The following is a 20728-nucleotide window of genomic DNA, read 5'->3' as shown; positions in this document are numbered from 1 at the left end:
GTGCCACTCATTTTCCAGCCAACTCTATGAAAAATGATTTCAGGGAGCATATGGAAGAAAAGAGCTTGTGAGAACTTCAAAAGAGGCAATCATCCAAAAATTGCATCCCATTCTGAATATTTTCTATTTTAGGGATTTTAGACATTTCCTGGCATATGTGGAATACTTGCCACGTTTTTCAAACAGATCTGTGCACTTAAATAGCTGTATAGGGGATTTCAAGTTAAAATCAGAGTCTGAAAGGCTAACAGCCATTCAAAAAGTATCATTGGAGCTCCTGAAGTGGTGGGCCAACCACAGACCTTACTTATTCCCTAAAGATCTAGTGAAATGCACTGTAATAGATCAAACTTTTGTCTCCTAGGGTTTGGATTCGAGTACCTCCCAGGTGGATGTGACATGATAGTAGATGTGAACAGCCTCCATTAACTGGGAGTGAGTTTCTAATCAGAACACTTCACAGTGTACTCTTCAGGGTGCCTGTGGTTAGTACCAGCAGCAAACTCGTCAATCAGCAGCTTGAGGAGAAAGGGAAGGCTTGATTTCAGAACTACAATATCTTAAAGAATGAAAAAACAAAGAAAGTTAGTATATATAAAACATCAAAAGTAGGGCTACTGAGCTTGAGGCAGATCAGATTCCACTGGCGGCAGTAGTGTTAATTTCTGTAAATGTTGCAAGCTTGTTGCCCAGGGTTGCTTACTGTCCACTTCACTGAATAGGTTTCATCAGTGCAGGGCATTTAGAGCAGATGGGCCTTTTAGGAACGAGGGCAAACTTTGATCAGTGGCTCCTGCTATCAATATGTTGAAATGGTACACCGACAGTGCTAGGGTTTTCAGAGCTGCTCTGGGCCACTGTGGCATTGTTATGGATGGGAACCTTGATTATGGAAAAGGCCCCAATGCCTCCATGTAACATAGCGGAGACCAAATTTGGAAGACAAACCTCTAAGTAGAACAAATAGTTTTAATTTATTTCTCCAGGTAGCTTATCGTGCTGTGAAGGCAGTTCTAGACCTGATGGCTTAGGAAATGTAAACAAGGAGCTAGTGTTAACTGTTCTTAAGTAGCAGGTTTAAGGCCAATCCCTAGGAGACATAACATTTGAACGTATGTCTAACGAGTACAAGGGCCAGAGCCTCACTGTGTCCTCCTCTCCAACCTAAGCAAAGCCATCAAGCTAATAGCTGCAGTGCCCAATCATGCAATAATGTTCCAATAACACACAGGTCACTCGCCACATGTACCTGCACAATACATAAACATGTGTTGTCACTTGCTACAATATGCTCTAGGAGAACTTATATGTGCAGCTGGTAAATGTTGAAAGCCTGTATAGAAAGTATTCAGCATTTTATGAATAAGTCTCTGCAAAACAAAACACAGCATCATATTACCTACCTCCTTCAACACCGAGTTCTACTGGCATGCTTTTTGTCCAGTTGTCTTTCTCTTGCACCATCTCCTCCCGCTGGTACTGTCCTGAGATGGCATCACTGGTTATGCCCACCTTGGCTTCTGTGATTGAATTTCTCTGATCCACCTGGTACTCCAGGCTGCTGTGCCCTTTCTGAGGTTCATTCTGCTGGTAGTGCTCAATCCTAGTGTTGTTGCAGTTGTTGGTGGAAAGGTCTCCAAGCTTGGTCTTTTGAGATTTTGTGGATCTGGGGTTCCTGCTCACATGTCTCTGCCCTTCAGACGTAGATGCAGACTGCAGAACATTTTTCTTATGATTTGCTGGCCCATAATCTGGTTGATTGTTCTTTTGGTCACCGCCTTCTTCTCCAGATATTCGGTGCAGAGTCCTTTGTCCCTTTAATACTGGAATACAGTTGGGCTGAAGGTATGACGACCTCTCATGTACAGATGCCAGAGTGGTTTGTCTATGCTTTTGCTCCTCATTCAGCGATTTAACATCAGGTTGGATTAATCGTGGCCCTCCACATTTAGAGGCAGAGAAGTGCTTGTGTTTTTGTTCTTCTAATGCATTACCAGAAACATTCTGCATAGTATTGAGACAATCAGACATGCATGGGTTAGGCATGCTACTTTCCCCTTTAGACAGAGATGTAGAGACATCATGTACATACTCCACAGTCTCAACCTTTTTCATAGCAGGATGAAGGTAGCTCATCTGCGCTTCTAACGTTAACAAATTGGTGGCTGTTCGCCTATTTTTCCCTTTCGAAATCGGCTCAGAGAGACACTGCGGAGTTAGATGGAATTCAGATTCCTTCAGGCCAGGGTCTGTTGGTCCACTTTTGTGGTTTTCTAGTTTGTAGCTGCCTCCAGGTACGACTTTTCGGGAGGACACAGAAGAAGGGACTTTCCCTGTCGGGGGAACTGGTATGTGGACCTTCGTTTTGCAATATGGACTCAACGGATTCTGTATATTCTGAGATACTGTTCTCATTCGGGCGCTGTGGACCTTGCCAGGTAGCATGCAGTTCTCCATCAGCTCTTTTGTGTCCCAGGAGTCAGCAGTGGACTTTGATGGTAAAAATGCTGGTTCTTCACCTGAGATCATAGTACAAATGTTCCCCTCTTCAAGCCTTTGGTGTTCTTGGTCACTTGAAGTGGGAACTTGAGAAGAAAAATTCTCAGTGGGTTTAACCTCCCGCCTACCCACTATACCCACAACCCACTTTGTTGCTAAACAAGGCTCACTGAGGGTGCCAGTTTTTTCTTTACTAACAATTTTTACATCCGCTGCAATTGCCTCCTCACCGCTTGCTGCAGGTTGTCCATCTCGACCTCTGTTGGCACCACAAACCTTAGATGGCTGTCTGTCTATCTCTAAGGCAACAAGTGGGCTACTAAGTAATGCACATCTATTAGTAGGGCCATCCACCGTGCCCCACCGTCTCATGGGCCGGCTTCTGATTGCACCAGCCTCTTCACAATCCCTTCGGCCACTGTCAGATGTGTCAGTAGTGTCCAGGGCAGAGTCTGCCTCATCAATGTAAGAGGCTTCTCCAATGTAAGTTTCGCGGATCCTCTCGGTGTGTATTCGCTGCCGGGATGGGAGAATCCAGAGTGGAGCTCCACAAGAACTTGAGGGTTGTGCTGCAGATTCCAGGTGGAGTGGCTTGTGTTCCCCCACATTAGTGCTGGAGACCAAGTGTTCCTCTTTTGCACAGTTCTCTATGGATTTGTTTCCTGTTAAGGTGAGCCCTGAGCTGGATGACGTATTGACTGAGTTGTCAATGGAAGAGCCACAAGATGTGCACTTCGCTGTGGCAGTTACTGTGATGGGGGAAGCATCGGATGAAGTCTTTTGCACTACCACACACCCTCTGTGTCCCATGGCCTGCACACAATTCTGACGCTTGCAGGCCTTACTTAGTCTGTCTCCTCTATGGAGTCCTTCACCCTTGATATAATCTGAAAGGTCTGGCTTTGACACCAAAGCGCTTTGTCCAAGAGAGAGGATGACAGAGTCTAGGACCCGCTTTTGACGCTGCTGCAGCCTCTCCTGGTAACGGGCCTCAGCTTCCCGTGCAGACTCATCCTCGAAGCGAACGCGGGAGGGTGAGGGTCCCCGATGACGCCGCCGATGCTGACTGGAGCTGGAGTCGCCACTGGAAGAGTCACTCAGGCTACCGCTAGGGTGTGCAGCTCCATCTGTAAGTGTGCAGCAGCTGCGACTAGGGTGTGCAGCTCCATCAGTAAGTGTGCAGAAGCTGCGACTAGGGGGTGCAGCTCCAGCTGTAAGTGTGCAACTTTGCTGTTTATTCTGGTCAAGGCTGTGGTCCCTAATAGAGAAAAGAGGGCAGGTGAAAGGAAAGTTGTACAAAGAAGCATGATAAATGTACAATTTTGGGAAACAGACGAGGACATACCAAAGCGAACTTAGGGCTTTACCAGGTTCAGTTGTTCTGTAGCTGATATTCAATTAGTGAAATCTAGTAAAGTCAAGGTCTGTGTTACAAAAACAGGAAGGAATCCACATAAACCATAGTTCAGGTAGTTTATCTGGAATCTATCATAGCTTCACATGATTGCTTCTTTTGCTACCTTATTCAAACATGTGAAAGGTTACAAACCATTGAAGAAAAACACTGCTTACCTGTAACAGTAGTTTTGCAACTTAGAATTTTATTTAGGTCCAGAACTAAAATCCCTCCTTCAAGTGGCTGGGTCTGAAACTGCCTATTGTGTTTCTCAAAAGTTAACAGTGGGTGATGAGCTTGGACTTGTCTTGAATATCTCACCCTGCCATCGTTTAGAAGCGGCCAATGGTACTCACATCAACATCATTTTCAGACTGTTGTGTTTTTTGCTTCGCTGGATACCTGTCTGTTGCTGTGCTAAGTGATGTGTGTAGTCCAGTTTGCTGCCCTATGGCCTCAAAGGGAAGTAGATTCGGTTGCATGTGAGCCTTTAACAGACTAGAAAACATAAAATCAGCTCTTAGACATAAGGAATATTTTCCTTTAGCAACATAAATCTGTTACAGATTCATCAGCAGAGTCTAAAATATAAACATATGAGGTTGGAGGGATATCACACCCATCTGGTAATATTTTATGTCACACAAATAGTTCTTACATAGCTTCAATACCCCTAAAATAGTGTTGTGTGAAAATGTGTGATTAACTTAATTTAGCAGCCTACAGAAATCCTCCAAATAAGTTAAAGCATGAACGCCAAATGTTTTTTTTTTTGCTTGCTAATAGCAAAGGCCACGTACCATATACCCACTTTGCACTCCTGCTTTAAGGAAATGCCATTAAAAAGGCCAAATATTATTGTTTGCTTTTCCTAAACTGTTTGGATCTGTCATTACAGTACTTATCTGCACTGACAGTTAATATGCCAGCGGTGAGTCTTTACAGAACGTTGTCACGTTAATAGATTAGTTAAAATGACATAGAGAAATACTGTATGCAAAGACTGTGGATGCTTTTACAGAACTACCCTATCCTTATGTACCTCCAGAAAAGGTCCAACTATTGAAAAGTATCCGAAAGTACCCACTGTGGCGTCAATTAAGAAGGAAACAGTCATTAGAAGTGTCTGGGTCGCAGATTCAAGCACAGTAGTGGCTTGCAGCTCTTCTTACCATCTTCAACAGCTAAATGGATCTAAGTCACAAAACATCCTACTCGAATCTCCCAAATTCGCAACCACAACAGCACAAGAGTCCTTTTCATATGCGGCCTCTATAGCTGGAGCTCTCTGACCCCTAATTTCAGAACTCCTACCCCACTCATCATTTTCATGAAACAAATGAAGGCTCACATATTCAGGAAATAATCATACTAACTTCAAAAATGAATTTACACACAAAGAAGAAATGATGCATGCTCCTACATTTTACCACCAGTTTTAAATTGTTGGATAATGACCCATTCTTGTCCCTTTTGATCCCACTTCATTCCAGCTGCCAGGAATCAGCAGGATTCCCTTCTAATGAAACTACTCTAACTTCCCAAGGACTCTTGTATCTGCTTACTAGGCTCACAGATAGATGAATAGAATAGTAATTTGGCAAAGCCCCCCCCCCCCCCCCTACCCACCAAGATCTTTTTTAAAATTATTTCAACACAAACAACTTTATATTGATGCCCGGGTGCACTCTATGAAGAATAGAATAAATAAATACCTTTCCTACGCACTGAACACTATGTTTAACCCCTTCGACACTCATGACGAGCTAAGCTCGTCATGAGTTACGGTTCTCGTACGCCCAGGACGAGCTGAGCTCGTCATATAACGCGGGTTTTTAAAAAACTCAGCGCACAGCGGGAAACGGCTAGCGCGCATGAGATTAAGCATCCAATTTGGTGCTGCAACCCTAGTTAGAACTAGTAAAGCTTTCTTGACAGCACTTCTAAAAATGTAAGCATGCTCCTGATTTTGTATATGTCTCACGAATGTCACCCTAACGGAGACAGATGTTAACAACTCAGGTCAGTCAAGCATCATAAATATTGCAGTATACGTTTAGTAACTGCTAATGAGCAAATTTGTTCAAGTTGTTTGTGTAATATGTGTTTGGTGTCTGCTTTCTGGCCTATGCCGAGATTGATTCAACTACCTATACTTTACGATTTACAGAACCAATATGCTAACTTCAATGTCTTGGGGTCTATGTGAGCAAGAAGATTGTGATGATGTGAAAGGACTACTTCAAATAAAATATTTGAAGGGAAAGGGTGGCGTGACATTTGTAAATGCACAAGGCAACAGTTAAATAGTGAGGAGTGCGAATTATTATACATCCCACACATGCAACAAGCGCATTTTTTGTAAATCTCTGGTGACCATGAAACTTTACCCCACTGCCACTAAGTCATACCTCCTATACATTAAAGAAGAGGAGATGGATTATCTATGATTGTAAGAGGTTGGGGTAATCTAACCAGGATTATGATGAAAACTTCTAATCCGTCGGGGGTTTTCCTCTGGAGGAATGGGTATGAAGGAGGACTGGAGGCTCCTTTATGGTCAAGGAATAGCATGTCTTTTTGCACAGGTCAATCCATCTGGACAAGGCTTATTTTTGGACCACCTTTCTCTGACTGCCACTGGCAAAGGCAATAAAAAGCTGGTCATCCACACAGTGCTCTTTCATGAACTGGATGTACGACCTAAAAGCTCTTCTAGAGTCCAGTTGGTTAAGTATCTCCTCTTCCTTAGAGGGATTGGGAAAATGGAGGGAGATTGATGGGCTGTCCATCATAAAAGGATGACAGAAAAGTAGCAAAAGCTTGCTGCACCAATTTACCCAGGAAAAAGGTGGTGTATGAAGGTTGCACTGACAGCACAAGCAGCTCATTAACAAAGCCCACAGAGGTAACTGCATGAGAAATGCTGTCCTGGGGCCGTATTACAGATTGACATTGTTTGCTCCCGGCGCACCTTTGAAAAGGTGAGCCAGGCGCAAACAATGCCAATGCGCCCCATTATGGTGAATGTGCTGCCCTGGGGGCAGCGCATTCATGTGAAAACACATGGAGCAGCTGCTCTGTGTTTTCACAGTGCAGGCAGCACCCAACCTTCACTTTCAGAGGGGTTTAGAGATCCCCTTGCAGGCAGGTGCAGTCAGTGACTGCACCCGCCTGCAAAGGGATGTCTGGGGGGTCCATGGGACCCCCTATACCCCCTGCAGAGGGCTGCTCTCATGGGGCGCACTAAAAGTGCACCACCTTTTAAATGGCGCATTGTAAGTCCGCCTCCTGAGGACTTCTTTTACTCTGTGCCCGCGTCTGTAATGTGGCACAGGTGCAGAGTCTAAGGAACTCCCTCATTTGCTAGGGCACGCCCCTATGCAAATCAGGGAACACCTCTGCAGGTAGCGCTGGTGCTTTAAGGGCACCAGCACTATCGGTATTATAAAAGGCGACTCACAAGCCTCTGTGCCCCCTACTATAATACCAAAGTGCCCCGGAGGCGCACAAAGCAGGCACAAACACCGGTTGCGCCCCAGGGGCCCCTTATGTAATACGGCCCCTGGTGGTTAATAATCTCAGAGAATAGCTGTATAGCGGCTCGAAGGGTGACCTATTAAGAATGTAAGGGGCACGTTAGGGCTCCACTGAAGCATAATGAAGGGTACCGAGGTAAACATATATGTGAGACCCTTCAAAAAACAACTGCTGACTTGGCTAGCAAAGATTGATCAGACAAACGTAAAAAAGGTCAAAAGGACTAAGAAATAACCTTTAACAGTGGCCATTGCAAAGCCCTGTTGGGCCAGAGATAGAACAAATAGCAAAAACATCTGACAGTTTGACTTCCAGATTGTCAACTTGTTGATCTCTGCACCAACACGCAAAGTTCAACCAACGACTGGAGTGAACAGACTTGGTAGAAGGATGCTTAACCACAAGAATAATATCCACTACTTCATTGCATAAATCAGGTCCACTCAATTGGTGCGGCTCAATCTCTAGGCTTGGGGGTGTACGTTGCGGAAATTCGGGTGCAGGACCTGCCCTGTTGCTGAAACAGGAAGCCTCCCTGAAAATCAATATATTACACTGCAGGAAGACAGATATCACCCCGACGTTTCACTCCTGGCTGGAAGACATGTTTGATGTGGCTAAGTTTGAAAACAAGATTTATAAGTTGAACGATAATTTACAAAACTTTGATTATATTTGGGGCCCTTTTCTTGATAAATGATAATCTTGAATTTGTTTATCTATGTAATATTCATAGATCCTTATTCACCAAAGATATTTTGTATATGTTTTGGGTTGAATATCTTTATTCGGCAATTTTTCACCATAAAAGAATACAAATACATAAAACATTTCACTTCTAATAAAAGATTATAAAATACAGTAGAAGCAATGACGCATCATTCAACAGTTTACTGGCGGTAAAATCGTCCTTAGCTAGTGGGACTTCCAGTTTGAAGTTTCAGCAAACGGCAACGTGTCATCCACGCACCTCCTAGGAACTTGGCCACCCCACAGATCATACTGGCAGATGAAGAGTCTGTAGAAAGGACACGTAATGCCTGGCTATGGCACCTCAGCCCTAGTTCCCTACAGACGGGTTTCAACCAGAATTTCCGTGCCCCTTTGTAAGCTGGGCAGGCGAAGAACAGGTGAGCCACCGATTCCTTAGGGGCCGCACAACCCGGGCAAACACGCGAGCAAGCATCTGTATTCTTCCATTTACCCGTAAACTCATACACCGGGAGCGTCCCATATCGCAATTTTAGGTACAGCGCTCGATCCAATGGTTTGGTTATTAAATCTAGAAAGGGTTCCATTTTGCGCATACACTTAATAGACAAAAATTGGTCAGTGAGTGAGCCCAATTTCCTAGACCTCATAACGTTATTCTGTACCCAGTCCCAGTATAGTTTTTTTATGACATCTTTCGGTGGTGGTGACTGCAACTCCCATGCCTCTCTGAGACCCAAAGTGAAAACCAATTCCTTCAGGTTATTTAACCATGCTATTTTTTTACAGGTGTCCAGTAAAAGTAGTTCATCTAGTCCTTCTGCATACTTTGCCAGCTCTTCAGTTCTTCGTAATCGGGACCAGAATAACAACGGGCGAAGCCTCACCAAGTCCTTTACTGATTTTCTGCCCAGATCTAATCTTAAAGGGATCATTGGGGTGGAAGTGGGAAGAGCTACCACTTTCCTAAAAAAGTTGTTTTCCGCTCTCATCAAGTCAGTAATCCCTTCAAACCCCCACAGCTCAGAGCCATAAAGTGCTGCGGGTAGGATCTGACCCTCATAGATGGTCATAGCTGGGGAGACCGGTTTGCTGGTTGACTCACGTATCTCCTTCAGCGTCACCCCGGATACTCTTTGATGGTTTAATAGCATTTTAGACAAATGATCCTTCCAGGTCATGTGGCTGTTAATTCGGACACCAAGATAGTCAAAAGACTCGACCAGTTCAAGGGGGGCGTTGTTAAGCACAAAATTATTTTTAAATCTTTTCGAGGGTGCAAAGGCCATCAATTTGGTTTTCGATGTGTTGATGGTTAAGCCTCTGTTGGTGCAGAAGGAGCTAAACCGATTCAAGAGTTTTTGCAAGCCCACCGGGGATTTAGAAATTAATAGGGTGTCGTCGGCGAAGAGAAGTGTGGGGATTCTCTCCCCCGCCAGGGATGGGGCATCCGACTCCTCCTCCATTAGATGGTCCACCACTCCGTTTACGAATAGGGAGAAGAGGGTCGGAGCCATGACGCATCCCTGACGCACTCCTCTACGCACAGGGATCCTATCTGTAAGTTGACCCTGGGATCCCCATCTCACCCTCGCATAGTTCCCCTCGTGTAGCTTAATGATTAGGCTCAGAAGACCACTGGGAATACCCATCTCTCTTAGAATTCCCCATAGTTTTGTGCGAGGGACCAGGTCGAATGCGGTTTTAAGATCAATGAACGCCATATACAAACTACCCTTCATAATAGCAACCGCCTTCCAATATATGGCGAACAGACGAAAGACCTGATCCATCGTACCTACCCTCCTTCTGAACACCGCTTGTAAATGGGAGAGGATACTAGCCTCCTCTATCCAGTCGCCTACTCTTGAAATGATGACCCTGCCGACCACTTTCTGAATTATGTCTATCAGACTAATGGGTCTGTAGTTTGCAGGGTCATCTCTAGCCCCCTTCTTGTACACAGTGACTACCTCAGCCCCTTTCCAGGAGTCTGGAACCTGGTGTCCCCTCGTGATCAGATTCATTATAATCGCGATTAGTTTAGCCCAGGCCTCCGGATCCGCCAACAATAGATCCCCAGGGATCCCATCCTGCCCAGCGGCTTTTTTTGGGGTTAGGTGTCTAATCGCCAAAACTACTTCACCCGTTGAGAACAAAAGGTCGTTTTTATCCACGGGGTCCCCTTCACCCATACTATTCACCCCTGGACTAGTTAATTCTTCCGAGTCTCCATAAAGAGATGAAAAATGTGTAAACCATTGCTGGCAAGTTATATGATCAGCCAATGGTTGCGATCTTCTCTGCCTTGTTCTGTTGACCAATTCCCAAAAGAGGTTTGGGTTCCTGCCACTCACTGCATTGGAAAGATCCAGCCAATGCTGTTCCTCCCACTCCCGTTTGGCCAATGATAATGCTTTCAGGTAATCCTTCCTGGCCGCTCTAACCAGTGGAGGGTCCCCTAAAAGCAGAGCTTCTGTCAATTTTTTCCTTTTGCTTTTACACTGGTCGTTATACCATACTTTACTAAGAGTAGAGGGTATAGCAGGAGCCCTATTACCTTTCCTCTTAGAGATAAAAAATTGGCCAACTTGATCTATTGTAGTTTTATAGGCAGAGTCAAGGGAGGGGTATTGGGGATTGACGGTCCGATTTTCACCCGCCCATATATCTAAGGTAGAAGACAAGCCCTCAACCAATGCTTTAATACTTCCTATATCGCCCTCATTGAGCTTAGCCTTATCCCATTTCAGCCTACGATTGTTATTAAATGGGATAACTTCTTTAGTTGTTTTTAGGGTGACCACCCCTCGCCTGTCATTCAGCACACCCCAGTGAAACTTGCAACACAGGGGATTGTGGTCACTATCCTGGCTTGGGACGACCTCCATATCAATCAGGTCCGGCCAGAATCCAACATCCATTAGGATGTAATCGATTCTGGACGGGCCCGAAAGTCTATTAAAGGTCCATGCCCCTGACTGGTCGGATATAGTCCTACCATTCAGGGCTCTTAATTTATGGTCCCTTGTCAGTGCATTAATTTGTATGGCTCTAGGCGACCACTTCCTAACAGGGGGCAGGGAAAGAGATGGAATAGACCATTTTGAATCCTCCTCTTCGATTCCTAAAGGGTCGTCTCCGAGAAGGGGTTCAAATGTACAATTAAAATCACCCCCCACCAGAATTTTAGCTGAGCAGGGGCAATTGGCTAAGGTCAAGTCCAAGGATGTTAGGGTCAAAGAGGGAGAGTCACCCTGTGTCCCTCTTGCATAAACATTAAAAAGGTCGAGCCTGACAACATCCTCCCCTCCTTTTGCCGAGAGGTGGAGTATATCATTACACTCCACACTATGTCTTGTAACCAACCAATCTAAATCTATTTTTATCCAGACTATGAGGCCGCCCGAAGGTCTGCCCTTTCCCTTACTTACTGCGGGCACACAGTGGGTGGTATACCCCGATTTATGTAACGGAACAAAACTCCATGTCTCCTGAAACAGGCAGACATCGAACTGCTCAATTTGTGTGTGCCACTCTGGGATATCTAACTTCCTCTTTAGCCCAGCAATGTTCCAGGAAAGGAGGTTTATTTCCTTCCTTCCACTTGGCATAGAAGTGTAACCCACCTTGGGCAACCTCTCACTAACCACCCTAGTCGGAGGGCGCCCCCCCTCCTGGGTTAGTGTAGTGAGGGTTGCAGAGCAGCCAGCCGTGCTCATCACGGGCCCAGTTGGCCTAGAGTCCTCTGTTATTACAATGGTGGTCACCATGTGGTCAGTAGATAAACTATCTTCTTCTTTACCAATGCTACCCCAGGGAGGACGAGAATCCTCAGTCCCTGGAGGTTCATTATCATTTCCCCCCCCCCCTTGCCCCCACCTTCAATCGCAGTCTTCCAGTCCTGACAGCTGGGAAAACCGATTGTAGGTATCCAACGGGGTAAAGGGCATCAGGTGGTTCATACTAGGACCCTGGTTCAGCATATGTCTATGGGGGACCATGGACCAGGCGGAGTGTAAATCTGGCACCCTAGTCAGCTGATGGCCATACTGAAGTTGGTTATTAATGTAGGGCGGAATAAAGGGGGGCCTATAACCTTGTGGTCTGTTTGAATGTTTAGAGTTAGTAACTTTTGACCTGGGATAAAAATATGTTAAGGCCCGTGGGATAACACAGGTTTCGCCAGTCCCAGGTGGCCAGTTTAAGATGTAATCAACTGCCCGAGGGTCTCTAAAATTGACCACCACTAGATCTCCCTCAGTATCTTTAGTTCTACTCCCCAGCCAATTGATCCGTCTAACATGAACTATGTCCCCATCTATGTTAGGTGCTATCGGCCTATGCAACCTTAACCAATGGATAATTTTGTTTTTAAGGTCAGAAAATCCTTCCTTCTTGTTCTCAGATAGCTGCGGGACCCCCGTTAGAATCACCACGTAGGGCACGGCTTCTGGGGGGATCTCTACTTGTGGGATCCTTTTATGAGGCATTCTGCTTTTTCCTTCATCCCCGTGTACATTTTGATTGTTACTCGTCGAGGCCTTTAGGGGTGGTTTTAAGGGGCCTGCTCCCAAGTCAGTAGCTGATGTTTTAGGTTGTTTAGATGGCGGTGTATTATGGGTTGGGGGCACAGCTCCCCCCGGGGGCTGACAAGTTTGCTTAGCCAGAGCAGGAGCGGGAGGAATTCTAGATTTGCTTTGAGGTGTGGTAGGAAGAGGTGTCGGCTGTACCGCCACACTTCCTTTATTTTTGGTAAGAGTAGCCATACTAGTTATGGCGGCTTCCAATATAGTTAATCTAATTTCCACCTTTTTAATAGACTCATTAATGGGTAGAAGAAGAGATCTTAACAAAAATTCCAGGTTCCCTGATACTGAGGAAGGAAGTGGTGGTGAAGTGATAGATGGGGTAACTCTAGTGTTGTTATCAGGAACCTCATCTTGTCTGGTTGCTAAAGATGGACAAGGACCCGGTGAAGCAACTACCTGTGGAGTGTGTTCCTGCTCAACTGCTGTGGGAGTCTCAGTTGTGGTCGGAGTTTTAATCCCTTTACCAAAATCAGCGTGCGATGTTTTTGCTTTACCTGTTACCACCCTTTGTTTCCTTCGTTTTTTACTAGGGGGCGGGCGATGGATCTGGGCAACAGGGTAAATGTTAACTTTCTGCTTCCTAGATTTGGATTTGTCGGCCACACGGCTAACACTAGGGGTGGGTGAAACAATTATAATATTATCCTCGGGCAAACAAGGAGTGGCTACAAAGACACGAAACAATAGGGGGACACCCTCTTGACTTACATTATCCTCACTTAGGCCATTCGAATCACCTTCCCGGTTCAGTTCAAGTAGACTGTCAGAGAGGGGTCTATGTTTCATATTCTCTACAGAGCGGCGCCGCTCTGCCCTACGCTCCGCTAGGATAGAATCCTTATCTCCCTCGCTCCTCTTGGGAAAGTAATTTTCCAGGGATCCATTACGTAATCTAGATTTTTTCCCCGGGGTTTCTGCTTCTGTTGCCATATCCATTGTGTAATGAACAGTGTCCTCCGGTCTAAAAATGAAAGCGGTCAGGCCCTGCCCGGCCTCTGTCGGCCCCGGACGGCCACAGACGGTCCCGCCCTTGTCCCGGGCTTCTCCCGGCGCCCTCCCGCGCAGCGGGGACGGCTGCTTCTTTTAAGATGAACTAGGGGGCGCGGCCGGCAGGGAGAGGAGCCCAGCTGACACGGGCGCGCGGGGACTCCTGGAACTCAGAGTCCACCCGCTCTACCCTCGCAGCCCTGCCGGTGTCCCAACTAGCCCCAGGCAAAGTTCCACACACTGCTAAACCGCGAAGCGGGACCCGCGCAGCGGGTCCGGCGAGCAGCAGCGGCTAGCAGGCGGGATTCGGCAGAGGTCCGTGATCCAGGGTCCGTGGCGTTGCACAAGTAAGAGCAGATTCCCGCTGGTGTGGAGGATGAAGGTAATTAAATACCGCTGTGGTTGGGGGCGCGGCCGGCAGGGAGAGGAGCCCAGCTGACACGGGCGCGCGGGGACTCCTGGAACTCAGAGTCCACCCGCTCTACCCTCGCAGCCCTGCCGGTGTCCCAACTAGCCCCAGGCAAAGTTCCACACACTGCTAAACCGCGAAGCGGGACCCGCGCAGCGGGTCCGGCGAGCAGCAGCGGCTAGCAGGCGGGATTCGGCAGAGGTCCGTGATCCAGGGTCCGTGGCGTTGCACAAGTAAGAGCAGATTCCCGCTGGTGTGGAGGATGAAGGTAATTAAATACCGCTGTGGTTGGGGGCGCGGCCGGCAGAGAGAGGAGCCCAGCTGACACGGGCGCGCGGGGACTCCTGGAACTCAGAGTCCACCCGCTCTACCCTCGCAGCCCTGCCGGTGTCCCAACTAGCCCCAGGCAAAGTTCCACACACTGCTAAACCGCGAAGCGGGACCCGCGCAGCGGGTCCGGCGAGCAGCAGCGGCTAGCAGGCGGGATTCGGCAGAGGTCCGTGATCCAGGGTCCGTGGCGTTGCACAAGTAAGAGCAGATTCCCGCTGGTGTGGAGGATGAAGGTAATTAAATACCGCTGTGGTTGGGGGCGCGGCCGGCAGGGAGAGGAGCCCAGCTGACACGGGCGCGCGGGGACTCCTGGAACTCAGAGTCCACCCGCTCTACCCTCGCAGCCCTGCCGGTGTCCCAACTAGCCCCAGGCAAAGTTCCACACACTGCTAAACCGCGAAGCGGGACCCGCGCAGCGGGTCCGGCGAGCAGCAGCGGCTAGCAGGCGGGATTCGGCAGAGGTCCGTGATCCAGGGTCCGTGGCGTTGCACAAGTAAGAGCAGATTCCCGCTGGTGTGGGGAGGATGAAGGTAATTAAATACCGCTGTGGTTGGGGGCGCGGCCGGCAGGGAGAGGAGCCCAGCTGACACGGGCGCGCGGGGACTCCTGGAACTCAGAGTCCACCCGCTCTACCCTCGCAGCCCTGCCGGTGTCCCAACTAGCCCCAGGCAAAGTTCCACACACTGCTAAACCGCGAAGCGGGACCCGCGCAGCGGGTCCGGCGAGCAGCAGCGGCTAGCAGGCGGGATTCGGCAGAGGTCCGTGATCCAGGGTCCGTGGCGTTGCACAAGTAAAAGCAGATTCCCGCTGGTGTGGAGGATGAAGGTAATTAAATACCGCTGTGGTTGGGGGCGCGGCCGGCAGGGAGAGGAGCCCAGCTGACACGGGCGCGCAGGGACTCCTGGAACTCAGAGTCCACCCGCTCTACCCTCGCAGCCCTGCCGGTGTCCCAACTAGCCCCAGGCAAAGTTCCACACACTGCTAAACCGCGAAGCGGGACCCGCGCAGCGGGTCCGGCGAGCAGCAGCGGCTAGCAGGCGGGATTCGGCAGAGGTCCGTGATCCAGGGTCCGTGGCGTTGCACAAGTAAAAGCAGATTCCCGCTGGTGTGGAGGATGAAGGTAATTAAATACCGCTGTGGTTGGGGGCGCGGCCGGCAGGGAGAGGAGCCCAGCTGACACGGGCGCGCGGGGACTCCTGGAACTCAGAGTCCACCCGCTCTACCCTCGCAGCCCTGCCGGTGTCCCAACTAGCCCCAGGCAAAGTTCCACACACTGCTAAACCGCGAAGCGGGACCCGCGCAGCGGGTCCGGCGAGCAGCAGCGGCTAGCAGGCGGGATTCGGCAGAGGTCCGTGATCCAGGGTCCGTGGCGTTGCACAAGTAAGAGCAGATTCCCGCTGGGGTGGAGGATGAAGGTAATTAAATACCGCTGTGGTTGGGGGCGCGGCCGGCAGGGAGAGGAGCCCAGCTGACACGGGCGCGCGGGGACTCCTGGAACTCAGAGTCCACCCGCTCTACCCTCGCAGCCCTGCCGGTGTCCCAACTAGCCCCAGGCAAAGTTCCACACACTGCTAAACCGCGAAGCGGGACCCGCACAGCGGGTCCGGCGAGCAGCAGCGGCTAGCAGGCGGGATTCGGCAGAGGTCCGTGATCCAGGGTCCGTGGCGTTGCACAAGTAAGAGCAGATTCCCGCTGGTGTGGAGGATGAAGGTAATTAAATACCGCTGTGGTTGGGGGCGCGGCCGGCAGGGAGAGGAGCCCAGCTGACACGGGCGCGCGGGGACTCCTGGAACTCAGAGTCCACCCGCTCTACCCTCGCAGCCCTGCCGGTGTCCCAACTAGCCCCAGGCAAAGTTCCACACACTGCTAAACCGCGAAGCGGGACCCGCGCAGCGGGTCCGGCGAGCAGCAGCGGCTAGCAGGCGGGATTCGGCAGAGGTCCGTGATCCAGGGTCCGTGGCGTTGCACAAGTAAGAGCAGATTCCCGCTGGTGTGGAGGATGAAGGTAATTAAATACCGCTGTGGTTGGGGGCGCGGCCGGCAGGGAGAGGAGCCCAGCTGACACGGGCGCGCGGGGACTCCTGGAACTCAGAGTCCACCCGCTCTACCCTCGCAGCCCTGCCGGTGTCCCAACTAGCCCCAGGCAAAGTTCCACACACTGCTAAACCGCGAAGCGGGACCCGCGCAGCGGGTCCGGCGAGCAGCAGCGGCTAGCAGGCGGGATTCGGCAGAGGTCCGTGATCCAGGGTCCGTGGCGTTGCACAAGTAAGAGCAGATTCCCGCTGGTGTGGAGGATGAAGGTAATTAAATACCGCTGTGGTTGGGGGCGCGGCCGGCAGGGAGAGGAGCCCAGCTGACACGGGCGCGCGGGGACTCCTGGAACTCAGAGTCCACCCGCTCTACCCTCGCAGCCCTGCCGGTGTCCCAACTAGCCCCAGGCAAAGTTCCACACACTGCTAAACCGCGAAGCGGGACCCGCGCAGCGGGTCCGGCGAGCAGCAGCGGCTAGCAGGCGGGATTCGGCAGAGGTCCGTGATCCAGGGTCCGTGGCGTTGCACAAGTAAGAGCAGATTCCCGCTGGTGTGGAGGATGAAGGTAATTAAATACCGCTGTGGTTGGGGGCGCGGCCGGCAGGGAGAGGAGCCCAGCTGACACGGGCGCGCGGGGACTCCTGGAACTCAGAGTCCACCCGCTCTACCCTCGCAGCCCTGCCGGTGTCCCAACTAGCCCCAGGCAAAGTTCCACACACTGCTAAACCGCGAAGCGGGACCCGCGCAGCGGGTCCGGCGAGCAGCAGCGGCTAGCAGGCGGGATTCGGCAGAGGTCCGTGATCCAGGGTCCGTGGCGTTGCACAAGTAAGAGCAGATTCCCGCTGGTGTGGAGGATGAAGGTAATTAAATACCGCTGTGGTTGGGGGCGCGGCCGGCAGGGAGAGGAGCCCAGCTGACACGGGCGCGCGGGGACTCCTGGAACTCAGAGTCCACCCGCTCTACCCTCGCAGCCCTGCCGGTGTCCCAACTAGCCCCAGGCAAAGTTCCACACACTGCTAAACCGCGAAGCGGGACCCGCGCAGCGGGTCCGGCGAGCAGCAGCGGCTAGCAGGCGGGATTCGGCAGAGGTCCGTGATCCAGGGTCCGTGGCGTTGCACAAGTAAGAGCAGATTCCCGCTGGTGTGGAGGATGAAGGTAATTAAATACCGCTGTGGTTGGGGGCGCGGCCGGCAGGGAGAGGAGCCCAGCTGACACGGGCGCGCGGGGACTCCTGGAACTCAGAGTCCACCCGCTCTACCCTCGCAGCCCTGCCGGTGTCCCAACTAGCCCCAGGCAAAGTTCCACACACTGCTAAACCGCGAAGCGGGACCCGCGCAGCGGGTCCGGCGAGCAGCAGCGGCTAGCAGGCGGGATTCGGCAGAGGTCCGTGATCCAGGGTCCGTGGCGTTGCACAAGTAAGAGCAGATTCCTGCTGGTGTGGAGGATGAAGGTAATTAAATACCGCTGTGGTTGGGGGCGCGGCCGGCAGGGAGAGGAGCCCAGCTGACACGGGCGCGCGGGGACTCCTGGAACTCAGAGTCCACCCGCTCTACCCTCGCAGCCCTGCCGGTGTCCCAACTAGCCCCAGGCAAAGTTCCACACACTGCTAAACCGCGAAGCGGGACCCGCGCAGCGGGTCCGGCGAGCAGCAGCGGCTAGCAGGCGGGATTCGGCAGAGGTCCGTGATCCAGGGTCCGTGGCGTTGCACAAGTAAGAGCAGATTCCCGCTGGTGTGGAGGATGAAGCAATTAAATACCGCTGTGGTTGGGGGCGCGGCCGGCAGGGAGAGGAGCCCAGCTGACACGGGCGCGCGGGGACTCCTGGAACTCAGAGTCCACCCGCTCTACCCTCGCAGCCCTGCCGGTGTCCCAACTAGCCCCAGGCAAAGTTCCACACACTGCTAAACCGCGAAGCGGGACCCGCGCAGCGGGTCCGGCGAGCAGCAGCGGCTAGCAGGCGGGATTCGGCAGAGGTCCGTGATCCAGGGTCCGTGGCGTTGCACAAGTAAAAGCAGATTCCCGCTGGTGTGGAGGATGAAGGTAATTAAATACCGCTGTGGTTGGGGGCGCGGCCGGCAGGGAGAGGAGCCCAGCTGACACGGGCGCGCGGGGACTCCTGGAACTCAGAGTCCACCCGCTCTACCCTCGCAGCCCTGCCGGTGTCCCAACTAGCCCCAGGCAAAGTTCCACACACTGCTAAACCGCGAAGCGGGACCCGCGCAGCGGGTCCGGCGAGCAGCAGCGGCTAGCAGGCGGGATTCGGCAGAGGTCCGTGATCCAGGGTCCGTGGCGTTGCACAAGTAAGAGCAGATTCCCGCTGGTGTGGAGGATGAAGGTAATTAAATACCGCTGTGGTTGGGGGCGCGGCCGGCAGGGAGAGGAGCCCAGCTGACACGGGCGCGCGGGGACTCCTGGAACTCAGAGTCCACCCGCTCTACCCTCGCAGCCCTGCCGGTGTCCCAACTAGCCCCAGGCAAAGTTCCACACACTGCTAAACCGCGAAGCGGGACCCGCGCAGCGGGTCCGGCGAGCAGCAGCGGCTAGCAGGCGGGATTCGGCAGAGGTCCGTGATCCAGGGTCCGTGGCGTTGCACAAGTAAAAGCAGATTAAATTAATCTTAATATTAATCTTTGTTACTATATTTACTCATCTTGATGAGACAATGGATCTCCTGAATATATGTGACTACAGTACTTGATTATCAGTTATTTTATCTTTTTAAATTTCTTTTCACCGGGCATGATCCCACAGCGCCTCAAGACCCTCACCGGTGAAGCAGCCCTGCTCTACAACTCCTGATTGATTGACTGATTGAATTCAAGACTGTTAAAATGAAAAATGTTATAATAAACACACTCAAGCCCAATGACGATAAAGATTTGTTTTAGTGGGTATATGGATGTATGAAAAGCTTTGTGTAAGTATGAGTTATGAAGTATGGATGTTTAGAGATTTAAGGGGCAGATTTATGATGCCCTTGCGCCGCAATTGCGTCACTTTATTTGACGCAACTGCGGCGCAAACAATGCGCCCCATTTACAACGTGACGCATCTAGGAGATGCGTCACGTTGTAAAGCCCTGCGCCATAAGGAGGCGTTCCTGCGCAGGGGGGGGGGCGTTCCTGCGCAGGAACGCCTCCTGAAAGTGGCTGAGTGAAATCTATGAGATTTCACTCAGTCACTTTCAGGCCAATGCTGCGTCAAAACCCTGCACCTGCTTGAAGCAGGCGTAGGTCTTGATGCAGCATTGTGTAGATGCGGCACCCCCGAGCCTTGCTGGAGCTGCATCGCGCTTGCGACGCAACTCCAGCAATGCGCCACATTTCCGGCACAGATGCGTCACGCATCTGTGCCGTTTTTGCACCATGGTGCGCCGCATTATAAATGCGGCGCACCATGGGTGGCTGAGCTGTGGCGCACTGTGGCGCACGTTAACTGGCGCATCCCTGGGGATGCGCCAGTTAACATAAATCTGCCCCTAAGTGTATTTAGAGACTGAATATGTGTGCTTTTCAGTATACCTGCACTGAGAAATATCCAAGATAGACAACCTGGAGTTAGGAAATCAATGTGAATATCTTGATAAAGAATTTTTAAACTGAATATATGACATTGAAAATGTGAATAAAATGGTAATAAAAACATAACCTTCTGAGCTGTATAGTGATACGTAGATTGCTTTTTTTGAAAAGACAGGTTGCCAGGGATTATGCTTCTAAGTAAAGTTTTGCCCTGTCCTAGGAACCTGATCTGTAGCAGGGGATCCTTTTTGCATTCCGATACTGCGATGGTGCAGGCATCTTGAGGAATGTTTAGGGTTGTTTCATGGTTACTTTAACAGATTGAGATCTATTTAGTTCCACCTAGGGAGAGAATGGACAAGCATAAGCAAGTGATAGCTGGTGCGGGTTGTTAAATCAGTGTGATGTAGTTGTGACGCGAGAGCGGCATAATGTCTTAAGTTGGTCTGTGGCACTGTGCTCTTCATATCTTAAGAAGGGACAAAATAGTATGACAGATGGTCGCCATGTACTTAGATGTTAACCACAGGCAGGGATGAGTACAGTGTGTAAGAATTTGAGAGCCAAAACTTTTATCACCTGTCTAAGTGGCTGTGGACCATGTAGCTATTGTGTTAAGATGAATCAATTTGCAGAGGAATGGGCTTGGTGTCTTTGTAGTTCATGAGAAATGGTGGTACCTACAAGTGTGAAAACTTTAGCACAAGATGGTAG

At 50.5% G+C, this 20728-nt stretch overlaps 1 protein-coding gene across 1 annotated transcript in view; it reads right to left on the bottom strand.

Moving 5' to 3' along the window:
• Positions 1–20728, bottom strand: part of KIAA1614 (KIAA1614 ortholog) — a 260979-nt gene that overhangs the window by 82025 nt on the left and 158226 nt on the right. The window contains exon 5 of the mRNA XM_086955481.1: positions 1404–3757. Coding sequence (XP_086811607.1) covers positions 1404–3757 — 2354 coding nt within the window. The remainder of the gene's footprint in view (positions 1–1403; positions 3758–20728) is intronic.

Source organism: Lissotriton vulgaris, chromosome 1_1 (assembly GCF_964263255.1).
Source record: "Lissotriton vulgaris chromosome 1_1, aLisVul1.2, whole genome shotgun sequence".
NCBI lineage: Eukaryota > Metazoa > Chordata > Amphibia > Caudata > Salamandridae > Lissotriton > Lissotriton vulgaris.
This window is presented reverse-complemented; position numbering and strand designations above follow the sequence as displayed.